Raw genomic sequence first — 19,829 nt, forward strand, 5'->3', positions numbered from 1 at the left:
GGAAAGCTTTCAGCCTGACTCAAGCACAGCAGCAACGTTTATTCATCGTTGTAAAGACAGCCTGACCAACAGGAGTGAGCCAGGTAATTATGTGGCAAAGTAGAAAGCATAGGGAACTCACTGGGCTAAGGAGGAGTCTGGGGGCTTTCAGATTCCTACTGCAAAATAGACGGATGAGCAGCAAGCTCAGTGGCATGAACACAAATGCTGCTGCCCTAAGCCCTCAGGCAATAAAAGAGTTCAGTGGAGAGCATCGATATAATTCAGCAGTTTACTCGTTAAGTTGAAGGCCAGGTCTGTCTCTGCAATTGAGCAGATTCTGCCTAAGCAAGCAACTTTAACAGAAGTCGTATATTGCCTCAAACCTGTGTAGCACCAAGTGTTGCCAGGAAGACACAGGCAGACAGTACATCCAGCAATACTTGCAGCCTCAAAGAGCAGCCTGAACCAATTAAAGGAAAATCTCACCCTCTGCACTGGAAATGTGGCAAAAGGAGAACCAAACACACCTACTCACCCAGCTCCCTGCTACACAGGAGCATAACCAGCACCTCTAAAACAAGGGACACCTCACAGCACAATTGTTCCAAGTTTTCTAAACTACTTTGCAAATCTCATTCTTGATATCTTGATTTATTTCCATGCCATAAACTAAATCAACTGCGCTACATCAAAGGAGTTCTACTCGTCCTATGGCACAATTAACAGACATCTAAATCAACATGCCCGAGCCATTTATTTTTCAGAAACAAAAGGTCAAGTTATCTTCTGAGAACTTTCTTGGTTTGATGAGCAGGCAACTGCTGTTGGAATACTTCAAATGCAAGATGTTTCCAAGACTGTGGTAAATACTGCATAGGCTGGTTTTGGCCACAGGAAGCCTGGTGTAGAAACCCGTTGTGTTACCTCCCAAAGGCAGTCTTGTGCGGCTGGCAGACCTGCAGCAAAGGCTGTAACTGTGCTTTAAGAGAACTTCCCTGCCTGAGGTGGGGGGCCAAGGAAGCCCCCTGCTTGCTTGGTGGCAGCCCGGGAAGGAGCAAGGCCGAGCATCTTCTGGATGTTCTGCAAAAAGAAGAACAGAAGAGCACATGAGCACCAGGCCATAACAAGGCAGACACTAAGGAGGAAGAAATGCCAGCTCTGCTTGCAGGCGCAACCTTCTCATCAGCTTCAACAGATTCACGTTGTCATCCACAGAGTCCTATTAGTCTGCCTAACACAGAACGGAGATCTGCTCCTACACATCAGCAAGGAGACAAACAGCCATCCTGAATGGCTACACTCAGCACTGGGTCTCCTTCTACCTCAACTAAAGCTTTATGGCTAAATCTGCATTTTGGCAGAGGGCTCTTTTCCACCTCCAGCTACACAGCCAGCAGATGCACCGTGAATGACTTGGATTACAGATTGGTTTTATCAGTCTAAAATAGTTTATTTGCAATCTAGCTGCAGCGGACACAGAAGCAGGGGCTAACGTCAGTTTTTAGGCAGAAGGAAAGCACATCTGTTTGCACAAGTCCCAGGATGTGCTTCACAGGCACCACCAGCACCTGCAAACCAGTGATGAAGGCTCTTGCACAGTGCAGTCTGGATTTGGGTCAGCAATGTGGCAACAAAAGCATGTCCAAGCTCAAGCCAGACACTTAAGCACAGAACTAATATGAGTGCTGGGAATGCAGACAAGAACAGTGGGCTGGAGGAGACTCAGTGGAACAAGCTCATGTAGCAAAAACCAAGAAAATGACTATTGAAATTACTTCCTCTGCTTTTTTTCTTTGCATTTGAGCAAGGTGTTTTAGTAGAAAACAACGAGGTAACAACATTGAGTAGCAGAGTCAGGCACTAGCTACACATTTCACAACAGAATATTTTAATAGTTCAATGCTTTTCTGCCTTTTTTGTGACACACTGCAACGTTGCAACGACAGAGTTAGCAGTTCTATTGGTTTCATTCTTTGCTGTCTTAACTACAGCTCAAGATGCTGCTTATGCAGTGCTGGCAAAGCAAGGATATTTGGTGCAAGGGAAAGAAGGAGGAAACTGTGGCCTGCTGCTGTCATCAGCTGAGTCCTGGCTATCCAGACAACAAAAGGAGGAAGGAGGGCTCTCTTCAATCCTGAGTGTCTTCTCCAAAATAATTGTCAGGACAGGTCAGATAGCATGGTCACTGAGTTCTTAAACATTTCTGATCATGGAAGAAGGACACAAACTAAAGGAAAAAAAAAAACCCAACAGATTGAGCTGCTTCATTTCAGAGTAGCTCAAAGGGGTCATTTGGGGTGAAGAAAGGAAGGTTTGGAAAGGAAGGTTTCAGCTGGCACACGTGAATGTGAAAGTGAAAACAGTTCAGCCATCTGCGTGGTTTCCTATGAATATCTTCAGCAGCACCATAGCACAGTCAAGTCCAACATAAATTAGACACTGGTTGATATTCAGTAACAGTATATATAAAGGACAGCAGTTCACTGTGGGAAACTCCTGTGTGTGATTTACACTCCCGGAGCTTTCAGTCAAGAGATGGACAGAGGGAGTGAAGCAAGAGCAGCTAACAGACAGATTCAGTAACACCAGAGGGTGTTGCAGAGTCAGAAGCAGGGAGGACCCAGATCCTGTCAGCTTTGTGGTGGCTCACGCATGGAACAGAATGAGATCCTAGCAGAGCATGAGTGGGATCAACTGCCCCCCTCTCTCATTCCCACCCTGCTCTTAGTATTGGGACAGAGAACTGTGGTGCTAAAATTACCCCATCTGCTTGAATAGTTCTGAGGAGGCGATACAACTTGTCTGTACATGGATTCAAGTCTACAGTCACCCTCCAGGATTAACCTTCCACAGGAGACTCCTTTGTGCTTCTGCACTAGCTGCAAAGCAAGACATGCTGGACAGAAGTCCTGATGTCTACACAGCTGGAAACACCAGGGCTGGGGCAAGGGCCAGCAGAAATCTGTCCTGGCTGCTATGCACCACGTTGCACAAGGCAGCCTGCAAAGTCTGCTTCCAACACAAGCAAGGCCAGCACCTTCAGGAGCACGACAGGAAGAAGATAAATCATAAGGATCCAAATTCTCCATCTGAGCTCTGAGGAATACTCCTCAGATAAAAGCAGATGTAGCTTTCATTCTTCTCGCAGTCATCTTCAAATCCAGAAGGGGCCCTCAAAAACACCAGCGCACGGCTGGGAAGATGAGGCCATGTGGGAAAGTGCACTTGGGGAAATAAGGATAATTGTTGGCTCCCTCTCCCTTCAGGAATGCATTTCAGAGAGAATAGGCCTCATCTATGGTTCAAGCACATGTGAAAAGGAAGTGAAGACCAGCAAACGCCTGAGGAAGAGCAGCACGGCCTCCTTCACACATAGCACAGGTGAAGGCCAGGAGTTCAGAAACAGGAGTGGGGACAGAGGATGTAACCCTGACACTGTGCCTCACGCCCAGTCCAGCAGCAGACTTTCCCAGCTGAAACCCAACAGCTCAAGGACCCTTGGAAGGCCTCTCCCAGCAACCCTCTTCTCTCCAAACAGGAAGGCAGGAGGAACTAGGGGACAGGATTTACGTGCCAGGGAGAGCTGGGAACAGCGCAAAGGAAGTTACTCACCACAAGTAAACTATTTCTGGAGATGCTGGCCAGGTCACAGGCAGCAAGCTTCCCAGTCAGTGTCTGAAGAGCTTATCACCCCCACATGCCTGAGAACCACATGAATAGCCTGCCTGCTGCTGCTCATCCCATTCATGGGAGTTTAATCAACGGCCACTTAGCCTCCCCCTCCTCACATACTCCCCTGCGTTTCCCTCCTAATCTCTGGTCTTTCACATACACAGAAGTTCCTCTGCTCTGGAGCTCCACCAGGATGGCTGCCTTCACTCTCTTGATCCCTGGCAGTCAGCTCCAGGATTTAGGGGAAGGCTGAGGGATGTATAGTTCCCATAAGCTTGTTTGCAGCCTGATCCTCTGTGCAGCTCTGCTCTTTCTCCTTGTATTGGTGGCGTTAAATCAAACACATCATCATTTCTCCTCCCTTAGGCCAACAGCTGGTTAGAAGGCAGCCCAGTGAAATTTTCCCTTTTGCACACAGTGAAACAACAACAGGTCGTGAAGCTTTCACCTCCACAGTCACAGCACCAGAAACAAATCTTTGGCACCATTATAAGCCCTTAATTGCTTTCTTCCCCTCTCCTTTGGCCTCTCACAGCCAAAGTCCTCCTCCTCGTGCTGTTATCATCTAAGTACCTCCAAATAGTAATAAAACCAACCACCACAGGATGCCAGGAATCACAGCTTTAGTTCCTAACTTTTGCAGAAAGTAACACAGCTGGTCCCTGCCCATCCCTCCATACAGCAAGGAAGAAGAAACTTGGAGCTGCCTAACAGATGAAGAATTGCAGGTACAGTTAATCACAACCGTGTAGATAAGACAGCAGTACAAAGGCTGCAATCTAATGCTCCAAAGCAAAAAACACCTACCTTGAAAGCAACAAGGTAACTTCCATCCTCACTGGACCATTAGCACGACCTCTCCCACACAAGGTAATTTGCTATCAGAACTTCACTTGGAAACCCACTCCCACTGCAGTTTGACATTTCTCCCCAGAACCACAGTGGTCAACTGCTCAGTTTACGATGTCTATTCATTTCTTAACGGGCAACAGCAGGAAATTTCCAGGACTAAAACAAACCACACAAATTCTATTTTTGGACAAAAAAAGTCCACAGGGGATTTTTTAGCAAGACAGCTCCCCAGTCAACTCAATAGGTGCAAAATATTCTTAGAGATGCTGTTCTTTAGTTCCACGTAATAGTCTGCAATGTTGAAAAGAAGGGACTTTTCAACATTAAAGGTAACAGAAGAGCACTACACAAGATTGGCCAAAGGGACAGCATCAGACCACAGCCGCCCACAGAGATGATCCAAAGTGCTAAAGAAGTCTAACTTCTTTCCAAGCAGTATACACTGTTAGAATTACTGGGAAGTGAAACAAGGTTTGTCTTGCAGAAAACACAACGAGGAAACTCCTGGCCTTTGGTACCTGGCCTTGGAAGCTGGCCCTGCTCTGAGGGGGGAGCGGAGGGTGAATGGTGAACTCAGTGATGTCCAGATGACCCTCTCAACCTCCAATTATCTTACAATTCATTATTTGTTTTTACATGAGACAAGGCACAGATCCATTTCAACACACATACCCAATATGGAGGGCAATATTGAATTGAATTTGTTTGTGACTAAAAGCAACATTATCCAGATGCTTCACCAAGCTCATTCAAACTTCTGACAGCAGTGGCACATGTCACTTCCCTCTGCCTATCTCTTAAATCTACATCCCTTGACACCCCCTGAGGAAAAGCAACAAGTTGGCCAACAAGAAAAGCAGCAAGAATTCAGGAAGCAAATCAAGGAAAAAGGAAACAAGTACAAAAGAGCTGATGATTTGCAGCTACTTGCACCAGCATTCATCCACACTCCAGAATGTATTGATTTATCCCCAGGATGCTGAAAAAAGTCTGGCAAAGACTTCTGGTTGCATCGAGGAGGCCCACTTTGTGATCCTCACTAGCCATTACGTTAGTTAAGAATGAACTTTCATCCTCATCTCAACACAATGCTGCTGCTGAACACAAACCAGTCACCCAGCTGGTTAACAGAGCCTGGTCCTGAACATATACTTCCTTTTATCCACACTGACACTTGTCTTTTCAGAAGATGCAACTGAACTTCTTTGCTGGGGACCTATGTACCCTACTCTTAGTTTATCATATCAAACCCCTCCTCTAAGTCACGTCCCTAACACTGTGACAGAATCAGTGCTGAAGGTAAGACTGAAAAAAAATAAGGGGGGGAGGGAATATCAGGTGGTCAGCATAAAAAGGAAAGAAAAAAACAAGCCTAGCTTTAACTCTTCACCTATTTTTGGCAAGTTTGTGAACTGATTTAACCTTTACAAACCTCAAGCCACCAAGGAATTTTTCCCTAAAGATGCTGCACTTCTCTTTGCTCCTATTACTGTGAAGGTCATAAATAGTGGGTAAGAAGTGGTACTTACATTGGCTTCTGATGGAAACAGTCTCTCAGCATGTTAACAGATAAAGTGAATCAGAGACACGCAGAAAATAAACCCATTTCTGCTATCCCTGTCTTAGCACTCCGGTGTAATTATGGAGAGACTGTACTTCATGTGCTTTCTCTGCTCCAGGCATGCAAAAGACAGTGATGTACTCACCTGCCTGATAGACATTGTGCAGAGAATGTAGAGGAAGATGAAGGAGCAGTCAGTGTAATCCTCACCCAGAAGGTTGCGGTGGGACAGGCCCTGGATGTATGAGAGGGGGATAAAAGGAAGCTTTGCCACCACTCGGCCATCAAATCTGAAAAAAAATAAAAGGAGAGCACGGGATCATGTCTGGGGAACATAAAAGAGCACCTGGATACAGAAAGAACGAGCGAGCATTGCTAGCAGGCCACCAAAGCAGACAAGAACATGGAAGGCTGAAAAGCCATGCTGCTTTCTCCAGCCCATCCTTTTATATTCTGTCATCCCCTTTAAAAAGCCCTCTCACACTCAGTCATCCAAAAAGTAAGCGGGTTTCCCTCATGTTCTGCCATGGTCAAAGTGTATCACAGTGACACATGAGTGATCAACTGGACTAGTTGGTGATTCATAAGATCTTAGTTGATGTTTTGCAGCTTACTGGTGCATTTTATTCCAGTGCTGACTGGATTCTTCAATAAGATGGATGACAACCACCCTGCTGTACTGCAGGTACTGCAAGAAGATTGACTCTTTGCTTTAAGCAGAAGAGCATTATTAAGCAGAGCATAAGTGAAGACATCTGTTTCTTTCCTGGAGCAGCTATAATTCGCAGCACAAGATGCACATAATATCCATCAAAAGCACACTTAACACAGAAGAAGGCTGTTGGTGTTATCTCTGCAAAGGCAGTACAGAGGCAGGAAGATAGCCCCTATTCCAAGCAGCCTGTTCTGCTCCTGGAACTCCTCCAGCTCCACATTCCAGGGCATCAGGCTGAGTGTGAATTCTGGCCTGTTTGCAAAGATTCCTCCCAGCCTAGACAGTCGTCCCAATCTTTTGAAGTGAAGTGCGTATGATGCCTCATCAGCATGTGCATATTTGGATGTTATTTTCTCTGCGTGTGCTGATTTTCTAACAGGTGTTTCTTGTTTCAAGAGATCCTAAATGAGCGTTCTTTCCTGTGGAGATGCATTCACACAGCTACAGCTCAAACACATGCCAACTTTGTTTACATCTCACAGGCAGTTTGGCAGAAGAACTGGGAACGGATGTTTATCTCCCAGTAACATCCCCCAGTGGTTTAAAATTCTGCGTTATTCCTGCTGTGAGAATGACAAGTACTCCAGCAGCAGCACCCTGAGGTACCTGTTTCCTCCTGCAGGCTCTCACAATTAGCATGAAGAGGTACTGAAATGCACAGCTCAGGGCGAGATGGGGAATTGATTGCATTAAGAAGCTTCTGACAAGAGAAAATTGAGACACACAGAAGCTAAATTCTCTCCCAAGAGAAAGCCCATCTGCTTGGAGGGCACGGCTGCTACAGAACTCCCAGCCCTAGAGCACCTTTTAAGCCACAACTGCTCATCTTCACACAGCACTCTGTTCTCTGGGTTTAAACCAGCCTCCAACAAATCCTTCCAGCATGCCCTGCCCTGTTGCTCCATTAGTACTGCCACTTTAAGGCAGAGGCAATCATCGTGGTCATGTTCCTTTTGACTTGGCTGACTTGGCAAAGGCAAGGTGCCCAGCTACAATGCAGCACTTGTCCAAAGAGTGGCAACGCCACGCTGCTTCCACCCGACTCCTGCTCCTTTTGTCCCCCCAGAGCAACAAACTCATTCAAGAACAGGAAATCAAGCAACTTGGGCTACAGTCATCGCAGGTGTCAGCCATCCTTTTCTTCCTCTTCATACACACCCACAGTGCCTCAGTGAATGACCTGGCAACAGCAGCTTCCCAGAAGGAGCCTAAAAGCATCTTGCATTCATAACTGAAGCATTCTCTTGAGCCACGCAGCTAGTCTTTACACTATGCCAAGAGAATGGATGTACATGAGTGAGAACCAGCTCCCTCAAACCATTTGCAAGCATGAGAAAGTGTAGGTAAAAGGCAGCAAAGCTATCTCTCAGATACAAATGCACTAGCTACCCTGCACTGAGACCAAGAGCAAAATAAAATCAACTAAAAATCTAACTATCTGGCCCCAAAGGCAAGACAGGCAAGACTCCAGATTGTAGTTCAGTGGCCTCAGAACTATTTCAGCTCAAACAACACTCTCTGGATGGCTCATGCTGCTCATCTGTTGTCTCCCAGGACGGCCTCAGAAGAAAGGTGCAGTTTAAAGCAAGACATGCCTGAAAGCATCACGTGAGCCCTGTGGATAGTAGCATTATCTCTGTGGACAGAAACCCTCAGAGCAGAAGCAGTACAAATCAATTTGGTAGCCCAGTTAAGTGAGTCAACAATGAATCAAGATGGTACCCACATTTTGAAGTACTTTAGCACCATATTCCTCTGCTCAGTTTCACAGCATTCCAGAGAATGCTAGATGCTGCAGTCAGGCTAAGCTGAATAAATAAAGAGTCCACACAGTGGCAGTACTGTTACTCCCTGCTCGCAGTTATCCACCCACAGTCCTGCAGTAAAATAACAATTGACTGTACCCTAAGGACTGCCACCCCAAGAATGTAAATACCCATCAGCAGAGTAAGTACACTGCCTGGATACCAAACAGACTCCTGAAGGTCATATTGACCGTATTCATATTATCTTCAGATTTAACAGCTAACAGAAAGTTCACGTTTCAAGACCAAACCAAGTTTTAAAAGCCAAGCAGTCCTTCGGTTTTGCATCTCTGAAGGAAAGCTTTCCATAACCACACAGACCAGACTTTTTTTGTTTCAGATTTTGACAAGACCAACTCCAGGTCATTTTTAAAGAAAAAGATTAGAGTCCATGCCTGGACCTGTTAATATCTTGACTTTGATCACCTTAAGTAGGGCAACAACAAACTCTGCAATTACAGCTCATTTCTAAGGGCAGAAGAGCTGACCCAGTTTTGCTTGCAAGTGTTCTTTAGTCACATTATAGCAGAGCCAAAGAAGCTGAAGACCATGGCTGCTTGCCTGGAATCTACCAAACTTACCCTGGTCAAGATGTTCCCAAACAGAAAGAATCATAAGCTGTGTTCAGTTTGCATTCATTTTATTCAATTTAACACTCAGCTTGCAGTATCCACTCTTGAGAATATGCATGCTACGACCAGACCACATAATTCATATGATATATTGATCCATTGTACAGATTAGTTATGGTTCTTGGATAAAACCCTAAAAAAGTACATATTCAACATTTAAGAAAAATACAGAGGGCTGATACTTACATAGAATTAAACATCCCCATCAAGGCAGTGAAGCAGAAGCCAATGGCAAACATGGATTTCATCCGAACCTGTAAGTTGAAAGGTCAGAGATAATCAAACAGAAGACAACAGGACTACACTGAGAGGTTAGGGCTCACAAACTCAAGAGCAGGCCTTGTACAGCATCACTGGAATCCAGAAGGAAAAAGGATGACATGGAACCCTGAATGGGTTGCAAAAGGAGCGACCGGAGAGCACTTGAAATCAATTCCGGTCAACAACTGGGCATAAAGGCAGCCATAATGTGGAATACTGTTACAAAGAGCAACTTCAGAGAGGAAAATAGAACAAAAATTGCCCAGAATTTGTTTTGTTAGCTTTCATAGGTAAACCTATACAACCAGTAGGAATTCATTAGAAAAAAAAAAAACAGGAAGTCAGACAAATAAGTTCTACATCATGGAGACTTATAAAAACGAAACGAGCTAATGATGGGGATGAAGTGAGGTGGTAACTGCTAGAGAGTTCATACTGAAATCTGCAGCTATCAGAGATAACCAGAAAGAACTGTGAGGAGGAGGAGCTGCTACAGCTGTCAAATGAACAAAGGCTTTGTTGGAAAACTGCTGTGTGAAATCTTCAGTAGATGGGAAGTGGCTCTAGTTTTCTTACCATTGACAAGTCTCTGTTGTTATTCTTCAGTTTCTCCTCTTGTCTCTCTAGAAGGACAAAAACAACAACAGTTATCATCAGTTATACCAAGCTAGAAACATGAATGTTTTCATTTCTGGGAAGACTTAACCTTCCTAGCCCTCCAAACATGTAACACTCCCCAAATCAACTCCAGCTCTCTGTGCCAAACAGTATGAAGTGGAAAAATCGCCCATAGCCAATTGCTCCTCCATCCCAGCAACACACAGCAAAGCAGGCACAGAAGAGGAGGAAACTAGAAGAATCATACACTCAGCACCTCTGGAAGAAATGCACACGATGTCAGATTTGCCGGCTCAATCAACTAACACAGCAGCATGAACAACACTGCCAGAAAACAAAGACAGTGCCTACAAAGCGCGCTTCTGAAAGCTGCACTCACTGCTGTAAGCACACCACATAAGCAAGGATTTCATTTTGGAGGTGTCAGACTGAGGATCCAGAGGTGCACCCGGGGCTTTGAGGCTGTGGTAAGGATGTGGATGAAGTATCCAAAAAATAATGTGAAAGGAGAAAGGGGGGGATGCAGACCCACTATCAAGGGCTCTTCGACAGGCAAGTTGCCCAGCAGATCCCTGCTGAGGTTTCAGTACAAGGAGCCCACAGCACAGAAGCTCAGAGGGTTATCTTTCAAGCCCTGAATAAAAGCTGATAAATACAGAGACTCGCAATCAGTGTGGTTACAAAGCAAGGGAAACACCCCTATCCAATTTCCTAGAATCCTCCTTGCTGTTCTCAATTGGTTATAACTGCAAACCATTCCCGCAGGCAGGAACTTTCCACACACCTGTTTCCTGACCTAGGTGGAGAGTTTTGTTTTCAGACATATCAGCAACTAGGCCAGATCTTTAGGAATCACATTTGGCACAAATACTTGTTTTTTCCCCTCACCTACATAACTAACCATCTATTTAGATGGACTAAAGGTTAACACGGTGATGAAGAATACAGCCCAGATCCCCACCATACATGACCTGTTTCTAATTTCTACAAATTCAAAACAAATATGCTCTAGGTGTCCTACCACTCTATAGAAATGGTTTATAGCCAGCCAGGGCATACATAAGCAGCATTTAAGTAGTTTGCTATGCAGCTGGGTAGGAATAAAGGGGAAAAGGACTGGGTTAATGAGGGGCACCTTGGAGTCCCAGCTCTTCAAATTCTGCTCACTGGAACTGGAACCATGAGGATACAACAAAAAACCTTATTTGCCAGCACTGGGTTTGCAAGCACTTATTTGGACTATTGGGAATGCCACAGTCTCTTATTCCAGGTGCAGAAAGCCAGAGCAAAGTTATGAATTATCCAACACGCTCTTCCAGTTGAAGTGGCAGAAGGCACCACTATGGTATTAAGTGTGCTGCTCCAGAAGCATAAAAGGTGATTTAGACATTACGAGTAAAACTGGCTCTCTCTACAGTTAATAGGAATTGTGAAGTAGGAAACACCAAACTAAGCTTGCCCATGCAGCTTTCATCCTCCCTCCATGTACGTGTGCATGATTCATCTCTTACATGACCAAGCAAGGCCATACACACACCTCCTGCCTTGTTCTGTGCACAAGACGAATGGCAACTGGGGCAGGACTGCAGCACAACTGTGACTATCCTGAGAAGTCACCCTTGGTTATTTTTTATTATCTAGAATTTTAGAACTTCAAGTAATCCCAACACAAGTCATCTGACTGTTACAACAATGCTACAGTCTGCATAACTCAGCCACTGACATCAGTTTTCAACAGCTATGAGTCATTTTCTGGATGCCCAGATGGACATGTAGGCCTGATTTTTCAGCAACACTAAGAATGCAGCTTTGCCCGAAAGCAAATGACTTATGCAGCACTTGCAAAACAAAACCCAACCAACCCAACACTCAGTACCTTAAGCTTGGCCAGCAAGCAACACAGCAAACAAAATCAGTGGTCGCTTCCTAAGTTTTGTTCTTAATCCCTTTGTGCTTTGTTTTCATTTTCAAAACAAGATTATTTCAGCATATTAAAAAAGAAAACAAAACAGTGCAGCACCTGAATTCCTCGGATTCTACTGTTTATTTGTTTAGTCCAAGCACAAGTAAAATATTCTCTGCTAGAAACATAGCTTGGATAGCACCCTGGAAAGAAGTCACTGACACATTGAAAAGTGACCATAAGTAACAACAGCCACTTAAAATAAAAATTGCCTTATCCAGTAATTGTATTTATCCCACGTATGGGTTACTTAAGACTAAAAGCTGAAAATAGGAAGAACAGAGGAAGAATTTGGGTTCCTCTCCTTTCAGAAGTGTAGTAATAACAGGTTTTATACCTAGGAAGAACTGTTTGAAGATGTGTTTATAATTACTCTGGAGCTTTGAACAGATCAAATGAGCAATTCAGCTACCTGGTGTTACAGAGGAACAAGGAAACCAACTCCCAGGAGCCCTTAGAAGTATTCTTGCTATTATTTCTGTAATAATTTAACCAGGCTTTACTGTACGTTTTACTTTAGACTCTTGAAGATAAGAGAACCTTCTAAAGCTCAGATGCATTAAACATCTACCACGTTACTCTTGCACAATCCACTGTTTAAAGAGTTACCTTAACACAGTGAAACTGTGTTGACAATGAAAGACAGAATGGGGAAAAAGATTGCTTTGCTCAATTTTAAGTACCAATTTATCAAATTTTAAGTAAATCTGAGCATAGTTAGAGTCAGCTCACGCAAATATCTTCAGCTCTGAGGTGTTCAAATGAAGAAAAAAGAAAGATGTGAAAATCACAATCAGTCAGAGCCACTGCAAGCTGCCAGTGCACTGCAGCAAAGAACTTTGGCAACTGAAATTAATAAGTCACATCCATGACTGTTAATCACCTCTTGGTGAGGCTGCACTTCTCTGAATTTCATTAGAACCACCAAGAGGACATCCGCCTCCTGTTTTGGAGGAATAGGGCATCAAGGTTCACATGCCAGCTGCCACGCTAAGAACCAGCTCTAGTACTGCTTCAGAAGGAGCAAAAGTCACTTTCTCCGTGCTCCTGGGGCACCGCACACCCTTCCTAACCTTACCTATTTTCTTCTTCTGCTGTCGGCCTGCTGATTCAGTTATCGTTTCTTTCTTCTTTTCCACTGCAAAATACAAAGAAAGATATTCCATCACTTCTGCACAGACACTAGCCCCCCTCCTTTCACACAAGAAAACAATTTTATTCCCTTTAGAGAGCAGAGGCACAAAAGGAAGTTAGGACTACGAACGTGTTCAGAACCAACAAGTTATTAACCACTCCAGGCCAACCAGATGCAAACTGAACATTTAAAATCCAAAATTTCTCCCAAAGGTTGGATGAGATATAGGAATGTTTCAAAGAGTCAATTTTAAACTCTGCTGAGAACACATTACATTGCCAACCAAGCAGCCTGAGGACAATCTTAGCTGAAATGACCACTGCTGACTTGTCATTAGTAGTAGACAGTACTTTTGATTCAGCAAGTCTAATGAAAAGAGCTTTGTGGCAAGCTCTGCTCCCGATTATCTGCAGTGGGAAGCAGAACACAGGAAAGCTTGTGTTCTCTGCCTGCCTGTGAAGAAGGGGTGTAATTCTCAGGGGAAACGCCATCCAAGCAGTCAGCTAGAGCATCTCCATTCCTTTTCAATTAATTAGTACTGAAGCAGTTCCAGTCTTTTAAAGTAAGAGCCTAAGCTCATAGTTAGTAAAACCCCAAGTCAGACACTCACCAAACAAATCCAAACCACCAACACTGCATTAAAAAAGCCCTAAATCTAATGTAAGACCAGCATAGCAAACTTCAAATATAGATAGTGTGCTGCCCATCTCAAAGTGCTCTTCTGAAAACAGCCAGAACAGAAAGAGACTGGTCTTGAGCTAAGACCTATAACAAGAGGATGATCAAGCACAGCTATGATAATAAAAACACACAACAGTCCTTTCTTACCCTGAACTCTACATACATCTACTGTATTTTCCAACAAGAAGACTTGACTCTTGTCAGCTCACACAATCAGCTTTAGAGAGCTGAACACCAGAACTCTTCTCTCTTACTAGTTCTAGCTCAACACGGATGTTAGATCATAGAATCCTTAGAGTTGGAAGGGACTTCTGAGGGCCATCTGGTCCAACTCCCCTGCAATGAACAGGGACACCAGAGACATACTCTAGTGCAGATTTTAAAGCACAGGTAAAGTGAAAACAGCCTTCCAAGTTACAAAAAGGTTTGTCGTGCTGGCTTCTGAAGTGCTTGTCATCTGCAATTCAGCCACATACAACTGCCAGGAAATCCATGCTAGCCTAAACAAGGTGTCCACACAACATCTACAACACATCTGTTGTAAGACAGCTGTTTTTCCAAAGAATAAGCACATCTTGAATGAGCAAGCTAGAAGAGCACAAGCTAGGCAAGCCTGTTCAGAAGGAATGCTGAAGAGAGGTTCCAAACAACCATACATCTATGTTCACAAGAGAGCATTTTGTTCCAGCTGGGATACCATGATCAGTCCAACCCAACCCTAGCCCACATAATCCCTTAGTCTGGAAAACACTGGCTTTTCAGGGCTATCTGTTCTTTCCAGCTGTAACCAGGGGGCACCTCCAGATCCCAGCTTCACTCCAAGTAGTGCTATTGGGCCTTATGTCAGGCCTGACAGACCCCACAGCCTAACTTCCCTTATGGCTTGCACAGGACAAATAACTGTCAGGCAGCCTCACAGGGCTGTCTGCAGGAATACGGATAACACTTCCAAGCATACCCTGCAGACCAGAAATACTTATTGCAAGTTTACTGCTACGTTTATCCTAGGACATCTGCTATCATTTCATCAGTCTCCAACAGTGCTGTGTCTCTCAACAGAAACAAGAGAATAGGGAGAGATGAAACTAAGGATTACGAGTAAGAACACTGCTCAAGCATACTACTCAGCCCATTTGTTTTGGCAAACTGTTAGGATTGCTAGTACTCCCAAAGGAGAACTTAAAGATCTCTCATGTGTTTTTTCCTGTTTCAGATGTGTTGGGTAACAGTTGAAAGGTGTGGCTCAAGAGCTCTACAAATTGCCTGTAAGCCATCAGGTCAGCCAGATGTCCTCAGTGCGAGAGGAAAACAGATCAAGCCCTAATTTTTAGCAACTCCTCATTATTCTGTTCTTTTTTGGAGGGTGGTGATTTAGGGGACTAGACTGAGCGTCAAACAAAGAGATTAGAAACGAACTGAGATGCATAAACTTTCCCTTCACAGATTATAACCTAGATATCAGGACAGCTATAAAAACAAACTGCACTGAAGCCTTACAGAAATCATTACACTGCAGAGAATAAGCCGTGCTAACAGCCTTTGAGTTCTACTCTTCAGTTCTCAGATGGGTTTCAATTGCTTCTCTAACTTGCCTTCTGTGGCTAATTCTGCCCAACTCCTTTTTATCACCCAAGCGGGATTAGAGTGGGGGTGGGCACAGATGCAATCCCCAGCTGATACTGCTGTGATGACAAAAGCCCCTAAATTTAGGAGCTGAGACACAAAGATGACTAACTTTCACTTTCCAGCTTATCTTGCCTCTGGGAAGGCTAGACTGGAAGAAAAAAACATGGTTTAATAATATTTTCTCTTGTTTTCCAGAAGCACTGATACCATGGTGAAAAAGCATTAAGGTTAACACCAGCTCAGGTTCAACCCCCACATCATCACGTACTGTCTCTTACTACTGGAACCCACACAGAGAATACAAGATCAAGTTTGAACACACAGCTCAATTTCTCCTCTGCTCCATGGTTTCTGATACAGACAGGTCCACTGAAACACTCCATACTCAAACATACCTTTTCAAAATTACTTCTTATTTTAATATCTAATGTGTATCTTTGACTGCTCTCTCTCTGCTCCCTTTTGCTATCCTTGTCTAATCCTTCCCTCTTTTTTTTTTTTTATCTGGGACAGTTTTTTTCTATCCAATTCTATTTTTGTTTCCAGTTTATACTAGAATATTTTTTATATCAACTGACATCTTAGATCCTTCTATCACGACTCTGTCCTTACTCATTTCCCATCCTTAATCATCACTTTTTATGTATCATGCTTTACTTCTCACGGTAATCCTTCAAACCGTTCTTATGACATATCTCACATCCTTCATCCTCCTTGAAAAGCAAAAGCTGCATCCCTGAATTTATTTCAGGGATCTGAAGAAATACACATATATACACATACACACAGGCTACTCATGCTCAGAAGCTGACTCCAGTACTGATCTCCCTCCTGTCCTCCAAGAAAAGCAGGAGGGGAATGGAGTACAATTCAGGTCTTTCTATCAGCCTCAATTCCACAAAAAGGCAAAAATTAAGAACAGAGATAAGTCCCCTCTGTACCAATTTAGGTAATCTACTGCAATACTATAATGGGATGATAATAGCAGGGTAGCAAAGTCTTTGGCTACAGCAAACGAGGACAAGCTCAAATGCAGCAGTCACAGACACAAAAATGAAGAAAAAGAGCTGCTTATCTCAGGTAGGCAGGAATCTCCAGCAAGAGATACCCTCACCTCCACTGCCAACCCTTAAACGAGGTCTGGGAAGGGGTGGATCCTGGCTCCAGCTCTTCTGGTCACTCAGGTGCATTGCATACAGCTGAGCTCCCCTGGGTTGGCCCTGCCTTCCCATCAGGTGTTCAATCACCGCTTCAGGCCATGACTTAGTATTTCTGCTACACATGTAAAATTCAGATCCAATGAAGCCCAAGCTTCTCTCCCTTAGAAGAAAATGCAGCAGAAATATCTCAGAGCACAGACTCTGTTCATTTTTACATTTGCCAAAGGAGGCTACAAGAAGAACAGCAGACATCCTCTCTAATATCTGAAAAGTACTTACATTTTTTGCTCTGTTTTTCCACTTCAGCCTTTAATCTCTTGTATTTGTCTGTTCGGTATACCAGGACCCAGGTTATACCTGAAACAAATAACCAGCACGTATCTAGGTAAATAAAGATCTCCTGTGATAAATAAAGATATGAGTTTGCAAATAGGTGTGCAGAAGATACATTGTGTCTACAGAAACATGTTATAATACAACAAAGGTACCACAAATCATGATCAAACCAGTCATGCCGGAAGTGCTGAGCCACAGGTCTCTGAGCTGCTTAAACTGAGCTCTTACAAAAGGCTTTTAGTCCCTTTTTTCTTTTTTTGGGGGGAGGGGGCTTTGGTTTGACAACAGTACAGAGCTAGTGAGTCCCTGAGATCACCAGCTGCAGAGAACACATTTTGGAAAGCCACACTGCTCTGCCCTGCAAAAGACAATGAGGTGAACACCAGCTGAACCCAATGCAATACAGCACTCCTGGAAAGCAAATGCCATATTCAGCACGGGGTTCTCTTTACCTCTGAAGTTCCCCAGAGAAAAGGCCTTGCAGCCCTAGGACATGATGAGACTTTGGGGGTATAGCTCAGTGCCAGGGAAAGGGAGCAGCCTGTGATTTGGACTGCCTCAAAAAGTATTCATTCAACCAGACCTTAAAAATCTATGCCTGTTTCTTCACCCTGATGCTTAACCCAAATGCAGCCAATCTAAGCCTTCCTCGTTGCAAGTTAAGTTGATTTCTTTGCATGTGTCACAACAGCTACGAAAAGAATCATAGAATTGCTCAGGTTGGAAAAGACCTTTGAGGTCATCAGGTCCAACTGCAAGACACCAATATCCTCTTTATTTAGAGAAAGACACTGAAAACTGTTATTATCTCCTCCCACTACCTCTTTCCTTCTAAAATAAAAGGTCCATTCCTACCACCATGCACCACCAGGCGGTTTTATTTAGGTGCTACCCACCGCCACCCTCTGAGGTCCTAAAGCCCACCCGTACCCACCCACAATCACCAGCCCTGAGGGGCTCTGACTAAGCGATCCCTGTTTCACACCCCCCTGTTCTGTTCTCCCTTCCTCTATGTCTCCGCCAGACAAACCCCATCATGCCATTCCTTCCTCTTCCCCTGCGCTCAGGGGCACGGAGAAGGGGAGACAGCCCCCTGCCAACCACCCCCAGTCCATCCTGAACGGCACCAGTAGGCCCGGCCCGGCTCCGCGGCCTACTCCCGGGCAGGGCCCAGCCGGGGTAGGCCTCACCGCAGTGCTCCCGGCGCCGGACAGCACTCACCCTCAGCCAGCAGCGCAGTACAGACGGAAATGAATACGATGAGAAGGGTATCGGCGAACATGGTGCTCATGGTGCCGTCAGCCCCACCGCCGCCGCGCTCCCGGAAGCAGGCCCAGCCACCCGGAAGCTACTGATGACCGCGTCGCCTAGCAACGGCCGGAAGCGAAGGCGTACGCCCCGCACTTCCGGGTGCTAACGCTAGCCAATCAGCTCGGCGCTGGGAGAAGGGCGGTGGGAAGTGAGGGGGCAGAGAAAGCGCGAGCAGGCCCTTTTCTGATTGGAGGAGCCGGCTGTCAGTGTGGGTGGGGCTCCGCCCCTGGCTGTTGGGATAGGGGTGTGGGCATTGCCGCAGGGTGTTGTGGTGGTGGGGAGTGGGGTTGGCCTGGTTGTCTACTGCAGGCTTTGGAGTTCTGCCAGCGTGTTGCAGTGCCTTAGAATAAAGTACATATAATACAATACTTTCCAACAGTCTGTCGCCGGCTCTTTGTGGGGATACGTTACTGGCCTTTGTGCCCCTTCAGTCCCAAGTGCTGGCACCACAGGGCTGGGAGCAAGGAAGCAGGCCTTGCATTTCAGTGCCTGTGTGCAGTATCTGCAGATGGGACGAGGCTCAGACCACTGACCGGACAGGGAAATGATGGCAAGGGTCCAGCAGGCTAATTGACTTTTATTGGGGCTACAGCTGTAGTGACAGGAGACCAAATCCGCAGGCTGTGCTGTGGAGAGGAGGCCTGGAAAGCAGAGAAAGAAGCGGGGAGCGGCAGGTCCGTGTCTCCTTGCGTAATGCTGGGGTTTGCCAGCAGTAATCAGTGCCCCGTGGGGTTACATGCGTGAAGTGAAATATCAAATAAGGGATGTAAAAAGCCCTGCTGTTGCCCACAAGTTAAACGCTTCCCAGAAAGATGGTGGCAAAGTGGTGTTTCAGTGGAAGCAGCAAAGTGATAGATGAAGGAGGTGAGATAAGGCAGCAAACAAACCCTCTGCAGCCCGGTGACATCCACAAGCAAAGCAACACAAAAGCCACACGTGTGCAGGTGTCTGTGGTGGCTCTGGTGTCACTACAGCTTCCTGCTCAGCGAGAGCCACCAGAGCACCGTGGGTGACATTAATATGTGGGTGAAGGACAGATGAGGAGCTGGGAGAGGTTTGATTTCATCTCACAAGCCTGGAATGCAAGCAAAAAGAAAATCTTTACCTAATACGTTGCTCTGGATGTACAATGTAAGGGCCCATCCAACCTATAAACGTTCTGGATGCAGCAGAGGTGATATTTCTGCAGGTAACCCTCACATCCATGTTGAAAGAAGACATGTCCAAACAGATTTTGTGTACTGAAATCTCCAGGCTTAAACTGAACAGAAGATTGGGTTGCTTTGCACACTGACAGTGCCTGGTGCTGCTCAGGAAGAGCAATGTAATCTTCTCAGCTACGTTCCTATGAAAGCTGCTGTGAAGTTAACTGAGGCTTGGATCTGATTCACTTCTGCTTTACTGCTCTAGCCTGGTTCTGAAAGAGCTGTTAACCTGATTTTTGCATGTTCTTTATATTGGAGCCCTCAATATCTCCCACTTGTGCATCCCATCACAAGATTTTTACTTATTTTACCCT

At 45.1% G+C, this 19,829-nt stretch overlaps 1 protein-coding gene across 2 annotated transcripts; it reads right to left on the reverse strand.

Moving 5' to 3' along the window:
- Nucleotides 1-717: 717 nt before the first annotated feature.
- On the reverse strand, nt 718-18,342 carry TMCO1 (transmembrane and coiled-coil domains 1). 2 transcript variants are annotated; one of them, XM_424693.8, is made up of 7 exons: nt 18,221-18,342; nt 16,943-17,020; nt 13,140-13,199; nt 10,057-10,103; nt 9,406-9,473; nt 6,213-6,357; nt 718-1,062 (listed from the first exon to the last, which is right to left on the reverse strand). In XM_424693.8, exons 1-7 carry the CDS (start codon nt 18,288-18,290, stop codon nt 964-966), a joined length of 567 nt encoding a protein of 188 aa, XP_424693.2. In that variant the 5' UTR covers nt 18,291-18,342; the 3' UTR covers nt 718-963. The 2 variants fall into 2 exon arrangements, with proteins under 2 accessions (XP_424693.2, XP_046754155.1); XM_046898199.1 differs by lacking the exon at nt 18,221-18,342 and having other exon boundaries at nt 13,471-17,021.
- Between the last annotated feature and the right edge of the window lie 1,487 nt (nt 18,343-19,829).

This window comes from Gallus gallus, chromosome 8, assembly GCF_016699485.2.
Source record: "Gallus gallus isolate bGalGal1 chromosome 8, bGalGal1.mat.broiler.GRCg7b, whole genome shotgun sequence".
NCBI lineage: Eukaryota > Metazoa > Chordata > Aves > Galliformes > Phasianidae > Gallus > Gallus gallus.

Excerpts from the sequence above, each read along its gene's own strand:
- TMCO1 (XM_046898199.1), bottom strand. The coding sequence starts at position 13,687 with ATGGCGTTTCCCCTGAGAATTACACCCCTTCTTCACAGGCAGGCAGAG. Across the intron at positions 13,200-13,470 it reads CAGGCTGCTTGGTTGGCAAT|TGGAAAAGAAGAAAGAAACG; the intron begins GTAATGTGTTCT and ends TGTATTTTGCAG. Across the intron at positions 10,104-13,139 it reads ACAGCAGAAGAAGAAAATAG|AGAGACAAGAGGAGAAACTG; the intron begins GTAAGGTTAGGA and ends TTGTCCTTCTAG.